Source organism: Schistocerca nitens, chromosome 6, assembly GCF_023898315.1.
Source record: "Schistocerca nitens isolate TAMUIC-IGC-003100 chromosome 6, iqSchNite1.1, whole genome shotgun sequence".
Lineage (NCBI taxonomy): Eukaryota > Metazoa > Arthropoda > Insecta > Orthoptera > Acrididae > Schistocerca > Schistocerca nitens.
The window spans coordinates 714,357,383-714,383,490 of NC_064619.1; the positions used below are offsets into that span (position 1 = coordinate 714,357,383).

General features: G+C 37.9%; 1 protein-coding gene across 1 annotated transcript in view; it reads left to right on the top strand.

The window, feature by feature from the left end:
* LOC126263117 (endothelin-converting enzyme 1-like) overlaps positions 1–26,108 on the top strand; it is a 295,370-nt gene that overhangs the window by 139,260 nt on the left and 130,002 nt on the right. The window contains exons 6-7 of the mRNA XM_049960128.1: positions 5,689–5,893; positions 17,673–17,804. Coding sequence (XP_049816085.1) covers positions 5,689–5,893; positions 17,673–17,804 — 337 coding nt within the window. The remainder of the gene's footprint in view (positions 1–5,688; positions 5,894–17,672; positions 17,805–26,108) is intronic.

Genomic DNA, 26,108 nt, shown 5'->3' on the forward strand with positions numbered 1-26,108 from the left:
GGAATATTCAGGCCCGTTAGTTGGATTCGAGCTTGAAACAAACATCAAAGTTGGCAGAGTTCAAGCTATATTTCAAGCTTGACTTATCAAGTTTGGCTCCAGCTGTATCTACACACGTGGAATACAGCCTGGTATTTACAGCTTGTTTTAAGCTACATAATTATTAATCTGAATTTATTGAACCTAATTAATTAAATAAATACCAGAATGAAAATGGTGTGAAAAAAATTATCAAGACATGTATGTTTAATTTTTTTTATTTTCAAAGTGTTTAAAATTGTTTTATTTTAAAATTTAATTATTCTGAAGCCCCTCTGGTCCCAGCACACAGACCAGAGCAGGATTAAATATCGCTGACTTCTGCCGGTATAATGATCCTGTAACAGGTAAAAGAAAATGTTAGCCATACCTAAACATAAAAAATGTAAAAAGTTTAAACTGATCAACCTAAATATAATTTATGCCCCAGATTAGCAAAATAACTTCAAACTCACTGATGCAGTAAGAATCATTAACTAGTATAAATGTCACTGAGTAAGCAGCTGCTTCTGGTGACCATTCCAAAGAGTTTTTAAAGTAATTTGAAATAACTTTTTGTTTGAAATTTTTAAAGTAAAGATGACATTTGGGTAATTTTGCGATGACTTCATGAAGAAACCACACGTCACTATTTCTAACAGTTTCAGGGCCATTTAAACTGAATTATAAAGAAACAATTACTTGAAATCGTATACACCTCATACTGTAAGCTTATAAGGAAACTACAGTTTAGAAAAATGTAGACATTTTATTCTATTCACAGTTATTTTTTGGTGAGTAAAACTGAATCAAAATGAAATAAAGGATGAAATCGAAATGAATTTAAGAAATTACCAGTTCAGTGGAACTGAAATGTAAAAGAACAAAAAAATGTTCTCCTTCTCATATTTTAATAATGCATTTTTTTTAGATTTCAGCCACATTACAAATAACAATAAAATTAAAAAGTACCTGTAGGCCTTGCAGTATTATTTCACCTAGGGAACAACAAAATTAAGAGCAGATGAAGAGCAGTCAAAGCTACATAAATAAAAAAGACTGACACCTATGTAGTGATTGGTTCTTGAGCACTTTTTACCGTTCACCATGTCACTACTATTTGTATTCGCAAAGACACTTTTCACACTTCACGATTATTCATTCATGGTGTGACACACGTGAGTATTTGCAAGTAAACTAATGTAATAGGGCGATATATATAAAAAGGTGAGATTTTAGAAAGGTAAAATAACATTAAGTTTTAATTTATTGGTGCTGAACAACTTGTAATATGTATTCTTAGCTGGTAATCCACTTCACTTTCATCCAGGCTCAATTTTTCTACGTAAGAGAATATGATATTTCTTTACGTTATGTAATAATATTTAACATTTGTAATATTAACGTACCACTAGAGAAAATTGCACCAACGTACCTGTAATACACTATATATCTTCTTCAGACCCAGTGTAGCAGTAAGGCAGGGGACGCCACACACTTTCCGAACTATTTTCCAATATAAAACAAACTTCACAACAGTCAACAATCATTAACGCGCATCACAAAAGTAAAATGGCCGTAAACCTAGCACAGTCAGTGCAAGGCTTATAAACGCTTGTGGCGCTTCCCGTGGACATCTATGGAAGCTATGCTGCACGCGCATCTGCTGTACAGCCTTCCAGGGAAATTACAGTTTATTTCAAGCTTGGGAAAATTATTTTAATTCAAGCTAAATTTTTACAGCTTGATGTAAATTGAGTAACAGGTTGATTTTTCAATCTTGAATTTTCAACTGAACCTAAACTCAATATCCGCCTTGAAATAAGCTGTGTAACAGGTTGATTTTTCAATCTTGAATTTTCAACTGAACCTAAACTCAATATCCACCTTGAAATAAGCTTGAGTGCTAGCTGGGAAGGGTATATGCTTCCAGCATATTTTTACAGAACATGAATCTCTACTAACATTGTCCTGTCATCATTTGTGCATTATCTTTTAACTGAGAGTGTAACAGTCTTTATTTCCTCAGCATTTTCTGAATGTTGTTATTAAACCATGGTGGGTCTTTTCCATCCTTCTACTTACTGGTCATGTGCTTCTCCAGAGTGCAGCTTATAATCCATTTAAACTTTGCCAAGAATTCCTCTATGCCCATCATGCTGAAATGAAATGATGTCCATTCATTGTCTCTCTCACTCTACAGAGAATGTGATATTAACAGCTTAAAATTGTTTGAGAACTCAGTGGGTCTTTCTCCTTTCTTATTCCGAATTCTCCAGTAACTCTGTCCTCTACTCCTTTCCTTACTACGGTATTGCTGCCACTGTGATTATTAGATTTTCCCTTTACACACTGAGTTACTCATTCAGTTACTTCTTATACTCTATCTCTTCATCTTCTGGTTGTGACATCAATGTATATAGCTGGACTGTTTTGTGACATTAGTTTGCAGTTGATCCTGGTATTAATAACTCTATCACTGAAGTGTTCACAGTAACTTCCTCTTTGTCCCCATCTTCCTATTCATAATGAATTTTCTATGTTCTTCACTGCTGTAAGAATAATACTTGGTGCTCACACACAATCATCTTGTAGACATCACCTCCAGGATTTAGGCATTTTGACTATGATTTCACACTACATTTATTCCCTCATTACATTTGTTGTAAATAATCCAGTGCAGTTAAAAAGGAATAATGATGGATGTAATTACAACACAGAAGAAAAGTGACATTCATTATTCCACATTAAAGTTGTCTTTAACACAAAAAGATGTGCAAAATGCTGCCATCAACCTACATACAAATGTGAAATATGACTGTAAAATAACTTGTTTCAAATCACAGTGATTAATAATGCAAATGATTCTTGGAACTTGAAATTAAGTAGTTCTAAGATGGCTTTTGTTGTACACCACATGATCCAGTACAGCCCAAACATGAATACTAATAACAATAGAAATAATGACAATGAGAGACAGATCTAGATCTAGGAGAATTTCAAGTGAACTACATAGCCATATCCAAAAGGAATATTAGTAAAATAACGAGTTTTAAAATGATCACAAATGAGGAATTTGACTCAGATAATTATTTCTCTAAGGTTAAAATACATTTTCTTGCATGTAAGACTAAAAAGGAAAGCCACAAAATAATCAACTACAGCTCTAATAGAACTCTTATAGAACAGAAAACATAGGAAACTTTAGAGAAGAAGCTGAGACAACTATAAAAGATGATTGTGTGGACTCCAGGTACAAATTACTGAAGTGACACAGAAAACATTGTGACTGGCCGTTTAGAAAAAGAAGACGTGGTGGAACAAGGAAAGTGGAGAAATGCTATGACAAGGATCTCAAAAATGGAGAAAAATGTAACACCTAGAATAATTCAGACAACAAAGAAAAGAAACATAAGAAATAAGCTGCAAAATCAAAAGAACCTTTGGATAATCTCAGCTTATAGAAATACAAGAAAACTCCTCCCCCCCTGCCCCCCCAAAAATAGCACTAGAATTTTTTCTTGAAGATAGGTTACCCAACAACAGTATTTACCCTTTTTTGGATTTATATTACCTCATTCTCTCAGAATATGCTCTTTTCCTGTCACCAGACCAAGTTGTTAAGTTGTTATGGTCTCATATTTATCTGCCACACCAATTGTCCAGACATGACATATTAACCGCTTCTTTTTTCGGACTGATTCATTTTATTGTTTCAGTTCTAACTTTTGTGCAACTTTAATAGAATTCCACATCTTGTATAGTTAATCTGGTTGTTTCATGTTTAATATGCCCATAGAATTTTAGCATGAACTTTTTCACATGATGGTATTTTTCTTAATGTCCTTACTTGCTTTTAATCTGTATGTCCCTTCTTCAGCTTGATTTGGACCTAAAATTGTACTGATTACTTTTTGCCTGTCTTTTGACTTTCACAATGTCTCCCTTTTTGTTTAAAATGAGGAGTAATTCAGTGTCGTAAAGACCAGATAATTTTATATTGGGTAGTTATAATAAAGGTGCAGCTACCCACAGAGATCCTCTGGGGGCTATAATTATCGCATGGCAGCAAAACTTGTAGATATTCTAATGTGCAAATGAAGAACCGATTTATGCTGGAAAAAAAATTAGTCCCAATCTTGGCCACCGTGAGCAACTCTGGTGCTGCAAATGCAAGAAAAATGTATAGAAATGTTTCCATATGTAATGGATTAGAAACTAGATATGGGCAGAAATGATAAACAAGTGATTAAGGCATAATGTTGATTTTATTATTAACTGCTCCTTACACAGTTTGTCCAATATGAGCATGGAGGCATCAATGAAATGCTGCACCCATAAAATGACATGATCAACAGGTGCTCACAGCAGTTCCAGCGAAATTTGAGAAACATGTTCTTGTATACGGGCCTGTGGATTAGATAGAGACTGAACGTGTCTGTGGTAAACACATTCTTTTAGATATCCACAGACCCAAAAGTCACATGGATTCAGATTACGTGATCATACAGAATGTGCGTCTGGAAAACCTCTGGAGATAAAACATTAACGGAAAGTTGCATTAAGCAGGTCTTTGACTGAGTGAGCGACATGAGGTGTTGTCCCATCTTGCATGAAAATAGTGATTTCCAAACACTTGGTTCTTCCAAAGCAGAAATCACATTCTGTACAAGTTCTTGATAATGTGTAGACATCACGGTGCACCTGACAGGCCTTCTTGTGTATTATCTTCAAAGCAGATTGGGCTGAAAATGAAAGTTCTCGTGAATCCCTCCATACAGTCACTTATGGCGAGTGCAATGGCTCTTCGTGCAGAACATGTGGTTAAACACTATCCCAAATGTGGCAGTTCTGTGTATTCACTACACCCTATAGTATAAAATGTGCCTTATCCCTCCAAGAAGTATTGTTCGACCATGTCATCAAACTTCAGTCTGTACCAGAAACCAAAGAGCAAATTCAGAATGTTGCAAGAGGGTTTCAGCTGCTGCAATGTCTGCACCTTGTATGGGTACCATTGTAAAATAGACTGTAAAACTTTCCTTACTGTTGACCATGGGATGGACAATTCTAGTGACACCACATGAGCACTAGCCCTACCTGGGGCACGTGCTAGATGGTCGGTTACAGCAACAGCAAGCTCAACAATAACATCCACCAGGGCTGGGATGCCTTCCTGTTCCAGGTGCAGCATCGAGGTCACCAATGTTTTTGAATTTCATTATTTAAACCATTTAATGACATCAGGCCTCTACTCAGACCTTTCAGTCAGCGATACTCTTCAGTGCGTCACTGCAATTGCTGCTGTTCACATAAAGCTGTTTCACTAACAGCACACAGTCTCTCTTCTCAATAACCATACTGTTCACTCATGTTATGGCTTGTCAAATGACAGCGTGTATGTCATACAGTCATACAAACAGTGTACAGTGCCACATCTGCACCTGATGGCCAAAACTGGAACCAAATTATTTCCAGTGTAAATCAGTCCCTGATTAATGCATTAGCATGTCTATCAAGTTTTGCTGCAAAATGATAATGATAGCCCACTTCTGTGAGTAGCTGCATTTCAGTTATGACCAACCAATGTGTACTTATTATACGTTTTTATATGCATTTTTTCAATTTATATATACATTTGCAATTATTGTAATATGTTTGTAATTGCAGTTCTCCTCTGTTTGATGTTCTGTTGGATGTGGAAAGTAAGAATAAGCCAACATTTGTGTTTAAACTTGTACCACCACTACCTGGAGGTAGCATCTTCTCTGGAGACAGGAGGACATCCGATTGCTGGAGAAGTGCAAGTCTGAACAGTAACAAACCTGAAATGGATATGGATATCAAATATTTGTCATATAGGAATTGTACTGAGGTATGTGAGGAATAATGATTTTTGTATAAAGTTAAGTATAATTTTAGAAATGTTCTGTGTAACGAATAAGTTATTATGAAAAGCTGAATTTACTGTTGATTCAGAAGGATAATGCATGTGAAAAAACTGGAACACTATAGAAAGAATTGCTGACTAGTCCTTATCTTCATGAGGAGAATTATCCATACTACCAAGAGGCCCACACAGAAATAAACACAAAGGAACAAAAAGTTCCTTCCTTAGTGAGGTGAGGAAGATAGTTTGGTGGAGGTTAAAATGGCAGGGCTTGTCACTCAGACCCCAGAATGTGTCTGACTCTGCTGTAGTTATGGCAACACTGGCAGTAGTTACCTATGCAGGTACACTTTGAGAGGTAAGAATAGAGTGATGGTAGGAAGAGGGTGGGGGATTCTGAACAAGGAGGCAGAAAGGTGTCAGATGGAGATGAGCGAGGCAGACATAAATATCTCTCAGGAGCAGAAGCAAACTGGGAATTAATCATGTCAATAATCAGAAAGTTGGGTTTGAGAGATGGGAAGGGGGATGGTGGGTAAGTAGTGTATAATTTCATCACATTACAGGGATGGAATGGAAAATGACAGGAGAGTATTAGATAAGGGAAATGGAGAGAGAGAATGTGTCAGAATAGGATGGACAGTAGTGAATATGTCTGAGAAATAAATGGTTAATTGGTAATGGATGGTATAAGAAAAGAGATTGTCACAGGTTTATGAGATACAACTGAAATTTGTAACAGAAATCTGTAATAGACTATATAATAATAACTGAATAAATCAGAAATGCCTGGCAGAAGTGAAAGTGATAACAGACATTAATCTTGACAGTAACCATGTACTATTGGTAGGGGACATTGAAGAAATTTGAAAAGGGTATGTATGGAGGAAAAAGACAAAAAACAAGTGCTGGAAACTGAAACACAAGAGATACACAGTGAACAGATTCAGCATCAACTTTTAACCTATTACTGGCCAAAACTCTATCGGATCATTTTTTGCAAACTTTTATACATAAATACGTTACATTGAGTGATTAATTGAATAAAAAGTTGTTTTGAAAATTTGCAGTTTATTAGAACAAAAACTACACACTGTCCCATTTTTGGGACATTAGCCAAATGTGCTATCCAAATTTACAACCTTATTCTCCATGCATAATATTGTAAGAAACAACACAAACAATAAATAAAGAATGTTTTAATATTATTGAATGTCTATTCAGTATGAAATGAAGCAAAACACTTGTCGTGTACACCAACATTGCATCTATACAATTTTTTTTTTTCCTTGCAGTAAGCATATCTCTTCTGTGTTTTACTCTCTTCTGTGTTTTACTCTCTTCTGTGTTTTACTTGACACAATGAAATGATTTCCTGGATCTAGTCATACATCTGTGCTCATCCGTCCTCCCATCAATTTGCTTCCTTGTGGTCCTCTGCGTTTTGGTACTAATCCTGTTTTCTTTGATAGGTAAAACATCACTATTCTCTGTCAGACATCCAAAAGTGAGAGCTTCTCTCTAAAGTACCGTCTACATCTTGTACAACAGACTCATTGTTCAATACATTTTTGTCAATGTCTTCTTCATCTGTTATTACATCTGCATTGGGTGGAATAGTCGCCAATTCTACGTCATCATCTTCATCGTCACTCTCTTGATGGTTCACTAGTTCTGCTAGAATTTCTTCAAGTGTAAGTCCACGTGGCATGTTTTTATCCTGTTGGAATCTTAAAATTGGAATAGAACATGAAAAAAAAGCAGATATAAAGAACGTAAAATGCAATTCTTCTCTGTATAATACGTGTATACAAGAATAGGGCACATCAACAATAAATGATAGTGTAACATGCCATTGTCCCATTATTGGGACACATAAAATATATCGATATTGCACTTATTTGAAAAAATCTGAGGTATACTTAATCTTACATGGACATCCTTACGTTCATAACAAACACGCCCAGACAACTAAATCACAGCCCATTGTCGTCCAGGAACTACCAGCAGACATACAGTGCTGCCAAGTGCGAGAACAAAAAATCGGCAAGTTTATAATTTTCCTGACATGAAGTACTTAGAGAAAAGTTATTTGTTTTACATTTACAGGCATTATAGCAGTTAGTTGAACGTACAGGTGCAACAATAAAGGCTAAAAGCTCCATTGCTTACATAGAAATAAGTAAAATATACACGTCCCAAGAAAGGGACAATGTCCAGTAATGGGTTAAAGGGATAAACTTTTAAAGGTATCAACCAAGAAGGAAAACCCATGTGAGGGAAAAAGAAAATCTGAAAGTATGGAAAGAATGTTTCCAAAATCTTCAATAAGGAAAGAATGAAAAAAAAATTACATGTAATGAAATGGCAGGAGATGAAATAAATAACACCCTTATAGAGGAAATAAAAAGAGATCTAGAGAAAGCTGTATTAGGAATGAAAACTGGCAAGGCTCCTGGAGTAGATGACATTACAGTGGAAATGTTCAAAGGCATAGGACCTAATAAAATTCATTGATAGAACAGTGAGGATAGTATGATTGTATAGAACAATGAGGATAGTATGAACATACGGAAATATTCCTGATGATTGGAAAAAGTCAGTTATTCTATCTAGTTTTATGAGGGGTAACAAGGTGCACATTATTGTGCACTCTTTATGTCTTTATGAAAAGATAATTTTACAGAAATCCACAAACATGATAGTAAGCCATAATCAAGAGAACAAAAAGAATATCTACCCATAAGATGAACAATAGATGCTTTATTTAGAGGTAGACACACAGTAGAAAAGAAATGAGATTATGGGAAAGATATCTTAGCTGCATTCATAAATACACTCCTGGAAATGGAAAAAAGAACACATTGACACCGGTGTGTCAGACCCACCATACTTGCTCCGGACACTGCGAGAGGGCTGTACAAGCAATGATCACACGCACGGCACAGCGGACACACCAGGAACCGCAGTGTTGACCGTCGAATGGCGCTAGCTGCGCAGCATTTGTGCACCGCCGCCGTCAGTGTCAGCCAGTTTGCCATGGCATACGGAGCTCCATCGCAGTCTTTAACACTGGTAGCATGCCGCGACAGCGTGGACGTGAACCGTATGTGCAGTTGACGGACTTTGAGCGAGGGTGTATAGTGGGCATGCGGGAGGCCGGGTGGACGTACCGCCGAATTGCTCAACACGTGGGGCGTGAGGTCTCCACAGTACATCGATGTTGTCGCCAGTGGTCGGCGGAAGGTGCACGTGCCCGTTGACCTGGGACCGGACCGCAGCGATGCACGGATGCACGCCAAGACCGTAGGATCCTACGCAGTGCCGTAGGGGACCGCACCGCCACTTCCCAGCAAATTAGGGACACTGTTGCTCCTGGGGTATCGGCGAGGACCATTCGCAACCATCTCCATGAAGCTGGGCTACGGTCCCGCACACCGTTAGGCCGTCTTCCACTCACGCCCCAACATCGTGCAGCCCGCCTCCAGTGGTGTCGCGACAGGCGTGAATGGAGGGACGAATGGAGACGTGTCATCTTCAGCGATGAGAGTCGCTTCTGCCTTGGTGCCAATGATGGTCGTATGCATGTTTGGCGCCGTGCAGGTGAGCGCCACAATCAGGACTGCATACGACCGAGGCACACAGGGCCAACACCCGGCATCATGGTGTGGGGAGCGATTTCCTACACTGGCCGTACACCACTGGTGATCGTCGAGGGGACACTGAATAGTGCACGGTACATCCAAACCGTCACCGAACCCATCGTTCTACCATTCCTAGACCGACAAGGGAACTTGCTGTTCCAACAGGACAATGCACGTCCGCATGTATCCTGTGCCACCCAACGTGCTCTAGAAGGTGTAAGTCAACTACCCTGGCCAGCAAGATCTCCGGATCTGTCCCCCATTGAGCATGTTTGGGACTGGATGAAGCGTCGTCTCACACGGTCTGCACGTCCAGCACGAACGCTGATCCAACTGAGGCGCCAGGTGGAAATGGCATGGCAAGCCGTTCCACAGGACTACATCCAGCATCTCTACGATCGTCTCCATGGGAGAATAGCAGCCTGCATTGCTGCGAAAGGTGGATATACACTGTAGTAGTGCCGATATTGTGCATGCTCTGTTGCCTGTGTCTATGTGCCTGTGGTTCTGTCAGTGTGATCATGTGATGTATGTGACCCCAGGAATGTGTCAATAAAGTTTCCCCTTCCTGGGACAATGAATTCACGGTGTTCTTATTTCAATTTCCAGGAGTGTATAAAAATGACTGACAACACTATTAGAAAGAGATATGGAAATGTCAAAAGGACTGCAGCTTGAAAGCAGAAACATTTATAACAAATGCCTGAATTGTATTATAATAGATGGCAAAAAAATCACAGAATGGTTCAGAATGGGAAAAGGGTTTCGAAAAGTAAGTGTGCTGTCACCAGTGCTCATTTACATAGTCATGAACAACATCACGAGGCAACAGTAATCGTACATTTTAGAAAACAAACAGTGAATATCATGATCATGATACAAGAAGTAAACATGATCTTCACAAAGATATAAAAAAAATCTCAGCATGGTACAGAAAAGAGTACATTATTCAAGCATAAAAGTATACAATAAACTTCCATTTCATGTTAAATAAATCACTGAGGATATGACTAAATTAATAAAACAGCTGAAACCTTATCTTTTGATAAACATTTGTTTATATTCTTTACAGGAATTTTTTGACAGTTTGTAACAATTAGTACTACGTATTTAATTTAAGCATTCCTGTAAGAACTAATTATGTAGCACTGGCATATCAATTGATGACAGAAAGCTTTTCATATGTATTAGAATGTAAGATTTATAATTTTTAGTGTAACCAGTATTACTACTATAATCTGTGTTGTTTAAACACTTGAACCTCATGTATCTTTTTATAATGATTTAGTTTGTAAGCCTCATGACCATTTAGATATGGTTATTACTGTAATAATCTGACACGTTTTACATCCTATCAATACATTCGCATAAAGGATCCATGGAACATGAAAATAAATAAATAAATAAAAGTTTGCCAAGGGTCAGCAGGAGATGATATGAAAGCCGTAGCACGTGCAGACTGTGTGGTGATTTGGGATGATAGTGAGCAGAATTTGGAACAACAACTATATACCTGTCGGATGGTAAATGAAGAAGCAAGCATGGAAATTAACAAAAACATAGGTAATGGAACATCAGCAGAAAGAATGAAAGAGATTAAGAATGCAAGTTGTAAAGGAAAAATTGTTAAAGAAGTAGATACTTTAAAATATCTAGGAAGTAAGCTAATCAAGAAAGGAAACATCAAAGATGCAATTTTGGAGAGGAATTTTGTTACCGTGTATAATAATTGGAAAATACCTGCCAACACGAAGATCATGATGTACAACTCATGTTATCTACCAGTTTTGACCTAAGATCAGAATGTTTGATTTAGACAAAGAAAGATCTGTGCATAAGACAAGTGACAGAGATGTGTTTTCTATGAATTATCATGGATAAGACAAGAATGGACAGGATAAGAAATGAAACAATGTGTAACATGCTTAGATCAGTTTCCTAAAAGAAACTATGGAGAGCAATAGTCTGAAGCAGTTTGGCCACATTAAAATAATGCAACAAGAAATACTCCCAACAAGAATGTGAGAATGGACAGAATATGGAAGAGGAGCAATTGGAAGTCCATGAAAAAGATGGAGACCAGCTAAAGGATGATATGAACCAAAGAGGACTATGAGGGGAGGAAATTCTGAATGGTAGACTGTGGTAGAAAAGAGATGATTGGTAGAGACTCTGTGAATTACCTGAATAGGCAGAAGCATTTTAGGCAAAAGAAGAAGAAGAAGAAGAAGAAGAAGAAGAAGAAGAAGAAGAAGACGAGGAGGAGAGGAGAGTAGTGAAGATTCTGGCTTGGAGGATAGCAACAACAGAAGATGTGATGGAGGAGCATGTCACACCTCTGCAGTTTTTAAGAGCAGTCCTCAAGATTGAGGGGGCAGGGGCTCATTTCAAATGACTTGGGTATTGAAGCTGTTGTTAGGGTCATTGGTGTTGTGGTGTGCAGCAAGTGCAGGATGATCATGTTCATGGGTAGCCATAGCTTGGCAGAGGCCATTCATGTGAGAAGACAGTTACTTGACATATTTTGATTGAACAGAGAATTTACAGCACAGCTTACATATGATGTGTCTTCTTTCTCAAATGGCCTAGGAAGTATTGTGTATGGAAAGTCTGGATTGCAGTAGGAGTTACTGTGTACTGATGAAATAGGCCTTGCATCTGAGCTGCTTACAAGGTAATGCCCCTTCAGTTGGAGGGTTGGTAGCAGAGAAGGCATATGGACAGAATAAGGTATTGCATAAGCTGGATGGGTCATAGGATACTAATTTCAACTGAGCGTGGGATATGCCTGTCTAAGGCCTGGCAAGAGGCAGTTGCAAGAAGCATTAGTTTTTCAAGGTCTGAGTGTTCATGAATTATAGAGGAGCTCTTGTCAATGGCTGCATGAATATTGATTTCGTTTCCAATTGTACAGGACAAGAATTCAGTTATTGAACGTACTTTAGCTGCAAAATTAAGTACATGTTTGCCTTTAGTAATTTGCTTTTGACAATAAAGGCTGTTATCCAAAACACAGAGAAAAATCTTGTTGCCACAGCATGTCTTATGAAAGGAATGTAAAAATTTGATTTAACGATTAACTTAGTGAACCAAAGTTGGCATCACTTTCAAATATGGCACAAGAGTTTGGAGTCTCTATTCTGTGACATAGGGGAAGCTCTGTGTAAAAGTCTCACCAAAAGTTTCAGGCACAAAGAAGTTATTCAACTGGTATTGATGATATTCCAGATTATATTATAAAAATAACAGCAAGACAAATACGTTCGTCTTTATTGGACATATGCAGTTCATCCTTATAATGTGGTGACTTCCCACAGCAACTGAAGATGGCAAAAGTAATACCCCTATATAAAAAAGGTAATCGTCAATGTATGTGTAACTATAGGCCTGTGTATCTACTGTCAGGGTTTTTGAAAATTATTGAAAAAAGTGTTCCTTTCATAACTAACTACATTCATTGACAAGAATAATACACTCCTGGAAATTGAAATAAGAACACCGTGAATTCATTGTCCCAGGAAGGGGAAACTTTATTGACACATTCCTGGGGTCAGATACATCACATGATCACACTGACAGAACCACAGGCACATAGACACAGGCAACAGAGCATGCACAATGTCGGCACTAGTACAGTGTATATCCACCTTTCGCCGCAATGCAGGCTGCTATTCTCCCATGGAGACGATCGTAGAGACGCTGGATGTAGTCCTGTGGAACGGCTTGCCATGCCATTTCCACCTGGTGCCTCAGTTGGACCAGCGTTCGTGCTGGACGTGCAGACCGCGTGAGACGACGCTTCATCCAGTCCCAAACATGCTCAATGGGGGACAGATCCGGAGATCTTGCTGGCCAGGGTAGTTGACTTACACCTTCTAGAGCACGTTGGGTGGCACGGGATACATGCGGACGTGCATTGTCCTGTTGGAACAGCAAGTTCCCTTGTCGGTCTAGGAATGGTAGAACGATGGGTTCGATGACGGTTTGGATGTACCGTGCACTATTCAGTGTCCCCTCGACGATCACCAGTGGTGTACGGCCAGTGTAGGAGATCGCTCCCCACACCATGATGCCGGGTGTTGGCCCTGTGTGCCTCGGTCGTATGCAGTCCTGATTGTGGCGCTCACCTGCACGGCGCCAAACACGCATACGACCATCATTGGTACCAAGGCAGAAGCGACTCTCATCGCTGAAGACGACACGTCTCCATTCGTCCCTCCATTCACGCCTGTCGCGACACCACTGGAGGCGGGCTGCACGATGTTGGGGCATGAGCAGAAGACGGCCTAACGGTGTGCGGGACTGTAGCCCAGCTTCATGGAGACGGTTGCGAATGGTCCTCGCCGATACCCCAGGAGCAACAGTGTCCCTAATTTGCTGGGAAGTGGCGGTGCGGTCCCCTAAGGCACTGCGTAGGATCCTACGGTCTTGGCGTGCATCCGTGCGTCGCTGCGGTCCGGTCCCAGGTCGACGGGCACGTGCACCTTCCGCCGACCACTGGCGACAACATCGATGTACTGTGGAGACCTCACGCCCCACGTGTTGAGCAATTCGGCGGTACGTCCACCCGGCCTCCCGCATGCCCACTATACGCCCTCGCTCAAAGTCCGTCAACTGCACATACGGTTCACGTCCACGCTGTCGCGGCATGCTACCAGTGTTAAAGACTGCGATGGAGCTCCGTATGCCACGGCAAACTGGCTGACACTGACGGTGGTGGTGCACAAATGCTGCGCAGCTAGCGCCATTCGACGGCCAACACCGCGGTTCCTGGTGTGTCCGCTGTGCCGTGCGTGTGATCATTGCTTGTACAGCCCTCTCGCAGTGTCCGGAGCAAGTATGGTGGGTCTGACACACCGGTGTCAATGTGTTCTTTTTTCCATTTCCAGGAGTGTATTATTTCTGGATGTCAACATGGCTTCAGACCACAGAGATCAATTGAAACAGCCACTTTGAATCTGATAAACAATTTCTTAAATGCAGTGGACAACCACAGAAATATCTCAAGTTTATTCTTGGACCAAACAAAAGCTTTTGATGTGATTGATCATTCTGTGCTCCTGAGGAAGCTTGAACAGTATGGTGTAATAGGTGTGCCAAATCAGTGGATTAAATCATATTTGGAATATTGCTCTCAGGTAACTGAAATTAAGTACATGGAAGGAAATGAACTCCAGGTACACCTTTCAGAACCATGTGGGCTAAGTCGTGGAGCTCCATAGGGCTCCATTTCAGGTCCCTTTCTTTTTTTGGTGAACATTAATGATTTCCCATCACACATTAGGAATTCTGAAGCAGTACCATTTGCAGATGACGACAGTCTATTGATTAGAACAGGGAATGAAGAAGAAAATCTTACTGCATCTGCGAAAGATATCACAAAAGGAGTGTGTGAATGGTTTACCAGAAACAGGATAATAGTTAATCCCCAAAAAATGGTACTCATGAATTTCCACACGAATCAGAATAAAAATGTGGCACAACCTGTAACATGTATAGATAACCAAAACATTAGTGCTGTCAATGAAACTAAATTTCTTGGGATTCATATCCAGGAAAATCTTAAATGGAACACTCATATCAAATCCCTAAATTCAAAACTAGCAAAAAAGAGCTTTGTAGTAAGAATTCTTTGCAATAATACTAGTGCAGGAAAAGTTAAGGCTGTATACTTTGCTTGTGTACATTCAGTACTGAAGTACGGTATCATTTTCTGGGGAAATGTACGCCAGGCAATAACAGTTTTCAGGAAACAAAAGGCAATTATAAGAATAATGAAACAAGTGAGCAGCAGAAAACTATGCAAACGTTTCTTTAAAGATCTAAAGAACCTATCCCTTTCCTGCATTTGTATACTGGAAGTAGTCATGCATGTCAAAAAAAAAGTATACTGAGAAAAGAAAACCTTTTTCCTTAGAACAAAAGTGTCCTTGATTACAGTGCCAGGTCAGACAGTGACATACATGTTAATCATTGTAACGCAACATTATGCCAAAAAGGTTTATATCATGCAGGAACAAAACTATACAACAGATTACCAAGACACATAAAAACTCTTCCTGAACTGCAGAGCTTTAAAAAGTCTATGACAGCCTACCTTCTGAAAAACTGCTACTATTCAATCCCACAGTATATTATGCAAGAAAAATTTGTATCTTTAATTGTAGAAATAAGTTATGAATATTAAGTATTTTTAAAAAATTGTAATTATTAACTGTATAGATCAAATTTGTTCTAAAAATTTAAATAATGTATTTTTGACATTTGAAAACCCAAACCCAAAGGTTTTCTGTCAAATATCCTGTGTACAATATATGTACTGAAAAAGATATTTATATGGACAAATAAACAAATACCCCAAGTGTAGCATACTTAGAGTAGAAGCAGGTCAGGCACTTACTTTCCACATTTCTGTTTCTTGTGCAAACAGAATTCTAAAATTATTTCATTCCGATCTGTATGGTTCAGTGCATACAACCTAAAATGGAAGTGCTTCTTATCTCTAATTAATGTTTGTTCAAGGAAGGTTTTCTTATCCACATATAAAAAAATTAGATGCCAGAAATAAACTTTTTATAAGGTGGTAAAAATGAGAGCTATTACAATTTTCTAGACTATTTCTTGTGCCTATGCACTACCACTCAGTTGTGTATTGGTGAGTGGCTTTTTGTTCCCATTTTTTTGTTGTTCCATGCTGCAGTTTACATTATTATATTCAATATATGCTTTGCATTACAGGCAGCAAATGAAATGTTTTGTGGGACGATATGTGTTTCCCTTTTCCATTGATGCCTAGTAAATGATGTTTTTCCCCCCTGTGTTTATTTAGCTGCAGTTTCATTTCTAGTTGGTCTATGCAACTGTCACAAGTAAACTGTACAAGAGAGGAGATAAATGTAGCACTGACACAGATGGTGACATTTGATGCTTTCAGACATGATGATATCAAGGTGACACGAATGGTTAGCTTTGTGGTAATGTCAACAGAAATCTCCTTTGCTCGCAAGCAACTACAGATAGGTTATTCTTTGCGCCACCTGTGGGTGCAATGGATGACTGTAACCATGCTCATCAACCTGTGAATGCTTAATCTTTAGAAAGTTTTTTAACAATAAATTTATATTATTCTCATCTAAATAATATACTATCCTTTGAGTCAAACTACTTTGGTTTTAGTTTTTCTGACTATACATCTCTAACCTTTGTGTTCTCCTGCTTTATGTGTTGCTATGCATGTACACAGGAAAAAAAAGTCAAATGAATTGGAACAAGGTTTTACTAGGCATCAGTAGAGCAACAAATATTCACAAGAGCTGAGAAAGCTTTCAGAACCCATCATAGCTCATCATGAGAAGAGAGATTTAGTGAAAATGTCGAACAGAAAGTGAAACATGTCCCTTAATCAACAAAGACTTAGAAGGCATGGATGGGATGGGGGGGAAAAAAAAGAGAGAGAGAGAGAGAGAGAGAGAGAGAGAGAAAATGAAATAGCACAACTAGTTTAAAATTATTTTTATATCCGCTACTGAAAGCACAAAAAAGTGTAAAAACAATGACACAGTGGATTTTGGTTTTTCCTTTGCTTGTAAGTTAAGAAACATAGTTAAATAAGGTGTTTAGCTCTGCTGGATATATACTAAGAAGAAATCTAAAAACACTGAACCACAAAGTCCTGTCACCATTTGGCAGTTTATCTATCTTAATATTAAGATCATAATAAGACTGCTCTCCTTTGACCACATGAGACTGTTAGCGTTTTACATCTGCTATCAAATTCCACAGAATATTATGTCTGGTCCTTGTGTACTAGCAGCTCTTGCAAGAATACTCTACTGACATTCTTACAACTATTTGTGTACTTTCTATCCCCCATTCCTAACCATAAAACACTGAGTTTGAGAGCTACTCAATCCAATCCATGAATCATAAATGTGAAAGCAATGACAAAAACTGTGAAGCATTTTATCCAGCAGAGAGTGTAACATTTGTTTTGTAAATAATAACACACTTTGATAGTTTTATTGTTCAGTTGGATACGTTATTGTTAAACTATAATTAAGACATTTATTTTTATAAGGAACCATGAAAGTAATATTTTTACTTCTTGCTTTGTTGCATAGGATTATGAAATCTTCAGCAATACTGTAGATATGGTTAAGAATCTTGGTTACTTCAATGATGCTGATGAGACTGCTGCAGCAAAATTTAATGAAAGCTTAACATTTGCTCTCATTGACTTACATAAGTATATGGTAAGAACATTCTCTTTTCAGATGTAACATTTAATTTGTGTACAAATGAAAAGATAGTGCTTATGTCTCATAATGATTGAAAACACTCACCTGAGTGATCTTTAAAAATAAAAACTAAATGTTGCATCAAACTGTACCTTCTTCCATGTTTGGGATGATGCCTTTTTCAGAGCTATTGTCAGTGTCAAATTTAAATTTTGTGGTACAAATGTGCTCATTGCAGCATTTATCATTGTAGTTGGTTTTAACTTTTCATTGGACTTAGCAGGATTTGTTATAACTAAAACTTTCTGATTGCAAATCTGTGTAATATGAACTGTAGTATGAATTCAAGAATTTACTACAGAAACCTGTTACCTCTGCATGTATCATTAATGAAATATGTCAAAAATAATGTATCCATTTTTACAACCAACATTTCAATAAATCAAAATAGATACTGGGAATAAGAATGATCAGTATGAAGGCATGGTTTGCAAATACAACTCTACTAAGAAATGTGAAGACATTTTGGGGACCAGTCAGGGCAGATTTTAACATTCGAACCAGACTTTCATGTTACACAACTATTAGTACATGTAGGGTAATCCTTTTTTTGTAAAATTAATTTGTTATACAGTTTGACTGCAATTTAAGCATTAAACACCAACTATTATAACTGTCCCTTTGTTAAAATGATGACAAATAGATCAGCAAATATGTAATTAACTCTCCATACATACAGTGTAAACTAATTACTGTTGTGGTCTTCAGCATCTGACCCTGCTACCATATTCATCCATTTCTCTCCCTCTAAAATTCCCCCCAGCACCCCCCCCCCTCCCGCCCTCCCCCACCCCTTGCCCGCTGCATCTCTCCGTTACCAAAATGATGATTGCTTGCTTCTTCAGGACACATCTTATCGACTAATCCCTTCTCTTTTTTCACCAATTTGGTTCAGTATCTCCTTATTAGTGACTTGATCTAACAATCTAAGCTTCAGCTTTCTTCTGTAGCACCGTACTTCAAAATTTTCTATTCCATTCTTGTCTGAACTGCTTACTGTCCACATTTCACTTCTGTACAAAGGAACCCTCCAGACAAATACCTACACATAAGACTTTCTAATGGTTAAATGTATGTTAGATGTTATCAGTTTTCTCTGTTTCAGAAATGATTTTCTTGCAATAACCAATCTGCAGTTTTTGTCCTCTCTAATTCGGCTGTAATCAGTTATTTTGCTGCCCAAATAAAAAACTCATCTGCTATTTTTAGTGTCTTATTTCCTAGTCTAATCCCTTCAATATCACCCAATTTAATGTGACTACATTCCATTACCATTGTTTTACTTTTGTTGATGTTCATCTTACAACTTCTTTTCAAGACAATGTTGCTTCCATTCAACTGTACTTGTAAGTCCTTTGCTATCCCTGGCAGAACTACAATGTAATCAGCAAATCTCAAAGTTTTTATTTCTTCTTCCTGAAATTAAATTCCTTTTGAAATTTCACCATGGTTTCCTTTACTGCTTGCTCAGTGTAAAGGTTGAATATTGGCAGTAGGGTACAATAGCCCTGTCTCATTCCCTTCTGATCCACTGCTTCACATTAATGTCCTTCGACTCATATAACTCCTGTCTGATTTTTGTACAAGTTGTAAATAACCTTCTGCACTCTGTATTTAAATGCTGTTACCTTCAGAGTTTCAAAGACTACATTTCGGCCAACACTGTCGAAAGCTTTCTATAAAGTTACAAATGGGATGAAAGTCAGTATGCCATTATTCAACCTATCTCCTAGCATAAACCACCTGATCAGTATGGCCCATCATTTCCTACATTTCTCCAGAACCCAAACTGATTTTTATCAAGTTCAACTTCTTATCAGTTTTTCCAGTTTTCTGTAAATAATTCATGTCAGTACTCACAGTCACATCTTATTAAACTGATAGTACAATAACATTCACACCTGTCAGCACCACTCACCTTTGGAATTAGAATTATAGCATTCTTCTTGAAGTCTGAAGGCATTTCACTCATCTTAAATACCTTACACACCAGGTGGCATAGTTTTGTCATGGCTTGCTTACTCAAGGATCTCTGTAATTCTGAGGGAACATTGTCTATTCCAGGGTACTTTTCTTCATGTTAGATCTTTCAGTGCTCAGATAAATTCTGCTTACAGTATTTTATCTCCTGGCTCATCTTTGTTTACTTCTTCTTCCCTTTCTGTAATATTGCCTTCACATTCATTTCCCTTGTAAAGCCCTTCTATACATTGCTTCCATCTTTCACCTTTTAGCTTTAACTCGTTTGCTTAGTATTGAAACATCACTTTGTTCTTAATGTTGATAAGCTGCTTCTCTTTTCTCCTAAGGCATGTTTAATTTTTTTCTATAGGTGGCACCCATCCTTCCCTTGGTCAACATGCTTGTACTGTCATGCATCTTCACTCTAGCTATTCCTGGTTAGCCAATTTATACTTTCTGTAAATCTCATTTTTTGCACATCTGTATTCCCTTTCATCTGCTTTATTTCCTGCATTTTTATATTTTCTCCTTTCATCAATTAAATTTAATATATTGTGCATTGTCAAAGGATTACTACCATACCTTGTTGTTTTACTTATTTGACCCTCTGCTGTCTTTACTATATCATCTCTCAAAGCTATCCATTCATCTTTTATTCTATTCCTCTTCCCTAATTTAGTCATCAATGCCTGTCATGAACCTCTGGTTATTTCAGTTTGTATATGTCCCATCTCCTTAATTTGTTATCACTTTGTAATTTCTTTATCTCCAATCTGCAGTTTATAATCAATAAATTGTGATCAGAGTGCTCATCTGTCCCTGAAATTGCCTTGCAGTGTAAAATCTGGTTTCTAAGTCTCTGTCATACTGTTATATAATCTATCTGTAATCTTCTAGTGTCTCCAGGTCTTTTGCATACAACCTTCTTACACAATTCTTAAACCATGTAACTCATGATTAAATAATGCTCTTTGCAAAATTTTACCACATTTCATTCCTTTGCCCCATTCCATATTCTCCTATTTTTTCCTTCTCTTCCATTTCTTACTATTGAATTCCAGTCCCTCACCACAATTAAATTTCTGTCTACCTTAACTATCTCAATAATTATTCTACCTCATGAAACATTCTTTCAATCTCTTCATCATGTGAAGAGTTAGTAGACATGTATGTTTCTGTGGTGGGTGTTGGCTTTGTGTCTACCTTGGCTACAATAACATGTTCACTAAGCTGTTCACAGTAGTTTACCCACATTCCTATTTTCTTATCATTATTAGACCTGCTGCTGCATTACCTTTGTTTGATTTTGTATTTATAACCTGGTAGTCACTTGACCAGGTGTCCTGTTCTTCCGGACACCACAATTCACTAATTCCCACAATATCTGACACTGATCTATCCATTCACATTTTTAAATTCTCTAACCTATCTGCCCTATGAAGGGACCTAATGTTTCATGCTCTTATTTGTAGAATGCAAGTTTTGTTTTTCCTTTTGGTATCTTCCTGAGTAGCCCTGATCGGAGGTCCAAATGTGGGCTATTTTACCCATGGAATATTTTATTCAAATAATTTAACCATACAGTAGAGGTACATGTTCATCAGAAAAGTGATCACTGTAGTTTTTCCTTGCTTTTAGCAATTAATGGATGAGAATAATTACTGTTAAGATCATATATTTAATGGAGTTAGGTTTAGTTAGAATGTGTCCATCTGTTATTTCTATTACTCTGATTGCCGTCTTATGAATTACAAGAATATCATGCACACTTCTTTCAGTTTCCTCAGTGTAGTAATGCATAACTTAACAAAGACTGAAAAAATGCCAAATATGCCATTATTATATATCTTCAGTCTTGCCTGTAGATATATCTCTTTTGATAACCTAACTATCCACATCAAAACTGATGTAAGTGACCATGAGACATTTGTGGCAACAATAATTACCTAAGTACAAATGGTAACTTAAACAAATGGGATGTGTCTCCCTGAGGAAATTGAAGCTTTTAACTCAGGGCAGAACCATGTAGAGAAACTGCTCAAGTTTAAAAGAATTGTTGACTGCATGCTGCATAGATATGTTCCCAGGAGATAGGTCATGATGGGAGGAACTCTCCATAGTATACAGTCAGAAATCTCCATAGCATACAGTCACTGTATAGAAACTTCTAAAGAAATACACTGCATGAAACATCATTGGCTGTCAAGAGAGGAAGTTGTGAAGCCTGCCGTCAAAAGATTTCTTACAAAACCTAAAGAAATTCTGGTCATATCCAAAGCCTATTAGTTGCACCGAAGTTAGTGCTCAGTCACTCATGAATGAGACACGAACTGAAATTTAAGGTAGCAAAGCAAAATCAGAAATGCTTAACTCTGTTTTCAAAAGTTCCTTTACAAATGAAAACTCTAGAGTACTGCACCAATTTAAGTCTCATACTACTGAGAAGTTGAATTAATGCCACTGGGATTGAGAAACAGCTACAATAATTAAAAAAAAAAAAAAAGGATCCAGGGCCTGATGGAATCTGTATCAGATTCTATACTGAATTTGCAACTGACTAAAATTAATTGTACACCCCTCAAACAAAAAACTGTGCTCAATAGTTGAAAGGAATTGCAGGTAATACCTGTGTGCAAGAAGGGTAGCAGAAGTGGCCCACAAAACTGTCACCCAATATCCTCGACATCCATTTGAGATAGTCTTAGAACATATTCTGAGTTCAAACATAAAGAGATATCTTTATCAGAATAACCTCCTCCATGCCAACTAGCATGAGTTCGGGAATGTCAATCATGTGAAACCCAACTTGCACTTTTCTAACAGGACATACTGAAAGCCATGGATCGAGGCACTCAGGTGGATACAGTATTTCTCAGTTTCTGAAAAGCATTTCAGTCAGTACCACATCTACACTTATTATGGAAAGTATGATCATATTACATATCAAGCAAAATTTACAACTGGTTTGAGGATTTTGTAGTAGGGAGGACACAGCATGTTATCTTATATGGTGAGTAATTGACAGATGCAGAAGTAAGTTTGGGTGTACCCCAGGGAAGTGTGTTGGATCTTTCCTATTCATTCATCTTGTGTATTAATGACCTAATGCACAATATTAAATGTAACCTCATATCTCATTAAGTACTGTCTAAAGAAGGTGTGCAAATATTCAGTAAGATGTTCATAAGATTTCAAAGTGATGCAGTGACTGGAAACTTACTTTAAATGTTCAGAAATGAGTAACCAGCCATCAAATGAAATTGCTTTCATATCAGTTGTCAACCCATCCTAGAATGTTGCTCAAGTGTGCTGGATATGTAACAACAGAACTAACAGGGGGCGTTGAAAGTATACAGAGAAGAGCAGCTCAAATGGTTACAAGTTTTTTTGACCGATGGGAGACTGTCAAGGAGATGCTGAAAGAACTGAACTGGTGGACTCTTGAAGATAGACATATAAACTATCCCAAGAAAACCTACTTACAAAATTTCAAGAATGGGCTTTAAATTATGTCTCTGGGAATATACTACAACTCCCTCTTACAGCTCCCTTAGAGGCCTTGAGGACAAGGCTAGATGAATAACTACATGCACAGTCATTCATACAGTCATTTTTTCCATGCTCCATGAGGGAATGGAATGAGAAAAAGCCCTAACTGACTAGTACAATGGGACATACCCACTGCCATGCTCTACACTATGCTTAGTGGAGTATAGATGTAGATATAGGTTTAGTTGTAGAAAATGAGGGTTCCATGTTAATTTATTATCAAATCTAATTCCTAAAAAAATTTACATTTAATTTTCTATATTGGTGATTATTGATTGGCTGAAACATATATCCTGCATTTTTTAAAATATTTTTAAAAACAGTAAGCCTTTTTCATTAAACCAAGATGTTGCACTTTCTTTCACCAGATCCATATTGTTTATAAGATCCTCAAATACAGGGTTTATGGAAAGAAAAGTTGCATCATCTGCATACATACATACAGTCCAGTCACATTAATGTGACCACCTGTCAGAAGCCTGAATATCCACCTTTTGCAGTGCAGATGTGCAGGAGCTTCTGGAAGATATCAACAAGGATGTGAAGCCATACTGACTCCAGTACCATGGCCAGATGTGCTAGATATCTGGGCTGAGGATTCATTGAGCGAGCAGCCTGATCAGTGGTTTCACAGATCCTTGATTGTGTTTAAGTCCAGGGAGTTTTGTAGCTTGGGAAGTATAGTAGACTCATCATGATGCTCTTCAAACCAGTCATGTACACTGCAAGCTGTGTGACATGTTTTATTGTCCTGCTAGTAGATGCCACAATGCCAAGGAAACAACAAACTGTATGTAGAAGTTGACATGGTTCCCGAGGATAGCTCCATATTTGAGCTGATATGTTGTGCCTTCCAGAGTGATGAAATTGCCCAGGAAATGCCACAAAAACATTCCTCAGACTGTAACACTGCACCGCAAGATGATTGTAATGCTTCCTCCTCAATCCTGCACCCTTATGACAATTGTTACAGGGGACATACACACCAATGGCCATCCATCTGTTGGAGAATTAAATGTGATTCACCAGAAAAGGCCACCTGCCAGCATTCAGTGGACAGGGTGTCTACAGGTCACGAAAGTCATGAAAAAGTAATGAAAATGAACAGGTGGTTATAAAAGTAATGAAATGGTAATGAAATTGAGTGGGCCATCATGAATTTTGTTTTGTGTGTTAGTTATATGTGGTTTTAGAAGGGAGTAGCAAGTTTTTTGTATCCCCAGAAATGTTGTATCCAGGAGCAGAGTCTGTGCTACTGCAATTTGCAACCTTGAAGGGCAAGTATGGATGCAGAAATTTGGAGGCATGGCTGTGTTGAGCTATATGTGGTTATTTTCAGAAATGTGTGCCCAAATATTTTGCAAAAACTGTATCTAAAAATTGCAGACATTGGGAAGAGTCTTTTGAAATTAAAGATAGTCCAAAGGAAGTTCATGTTTTCATCCAAAGTTGTGCAGAAGTCCATTTAGAGAAATTCTCAAGTGACAATTGCATTGCAAGAATTCGTGTGAAAACAGCATATGACTCACCCAATAGGTGACATAGTGAAGAGAGAATATTTTAAAATGAATATTCTGAATAAAACTGAAGCATTTCAATCATTAGAAGGACAAACTTGATCACTTTCTGATTAATTTACACACACACACACACACACACACACACACACACACACACACACACACACACACACACACACACACACACCCAAAGAAGTATGAATTATGACTTAATGCAGAAGCTGTTATGCACATTTCATGAAAATGCTGCAGTTGGTAGAGGCTTTTCTGCTAACAAAGAAGTTTTAATTGAAAACTTAAAAGAAGATACACTTGTTACAGAAAGAAATGTTTCCAATGCAATACAAACATTAGTTGATTTACTTAATAGTGAGAAAGAACTGAATGTGGACATTAAAAAATCTATGATACTTGCTCTGAAGAAAACAACAACAAAAATAATCAATTATTGACAATACATTGTAAATGGATAGATAAAAAAATCTTCTCACCAAGTGGTGACAGGAGAGCACACACACAAAAGGGTTTAACTTTTACAAGCTTTTGGAGCCAGTGGCTCCTTCTTCTAGCAGAAGAGCTGAAGGGGAAGGAAGAGGGGTGAAGGAATAGGAGTGGAGAGGTTTAGGGGAGGGGGTACAGTTCAGAAAGATTGCCCAGAACCCCAGGTCAGGGAAGATTACAGGATGGGATGGGAAGGAAAGAGTTGGCTGCAATTCAACAAGTGCCATGCCATACATGGAAAACCTTGCTTTGGTTAGCAATAGAAATGTCAGGGTACGGAAGCAGTTTTGTAAAATTGAGCTATGAAGATAACAGGTGTGAATGTGGTGCATAGCCTTGGTAAATGATATCTTGAACCAAGTAAGCAAATGTCAAATTAACATTATTTTTTAAATGTTTGCAGTCATGAGATGTATAATGAGCATTTTTTGAAAAGAGTTTAGCTTTAAAGCAATTCCACTGAACCCTGTTATCAGATTAAACAAACTGGTTACCATATTTGTGGCTATTGAGGCATCTATACCAGTGTTGCATTCTTTTGCTGTGCCTGCTCCACAGAAGTAGTAATTTTGTTGGTTTGTAACCATAAAGTGCATGAACATTACATGATTAAGAAGATCATAATGTTCATTATATTGTAGTGAAAGTTTAGTCACAGTTTCACTTCATGTGGTGATATTCAGTATAACTGTATCATGGTCTTTTTAGTCCTTAAGGAACTTGATAT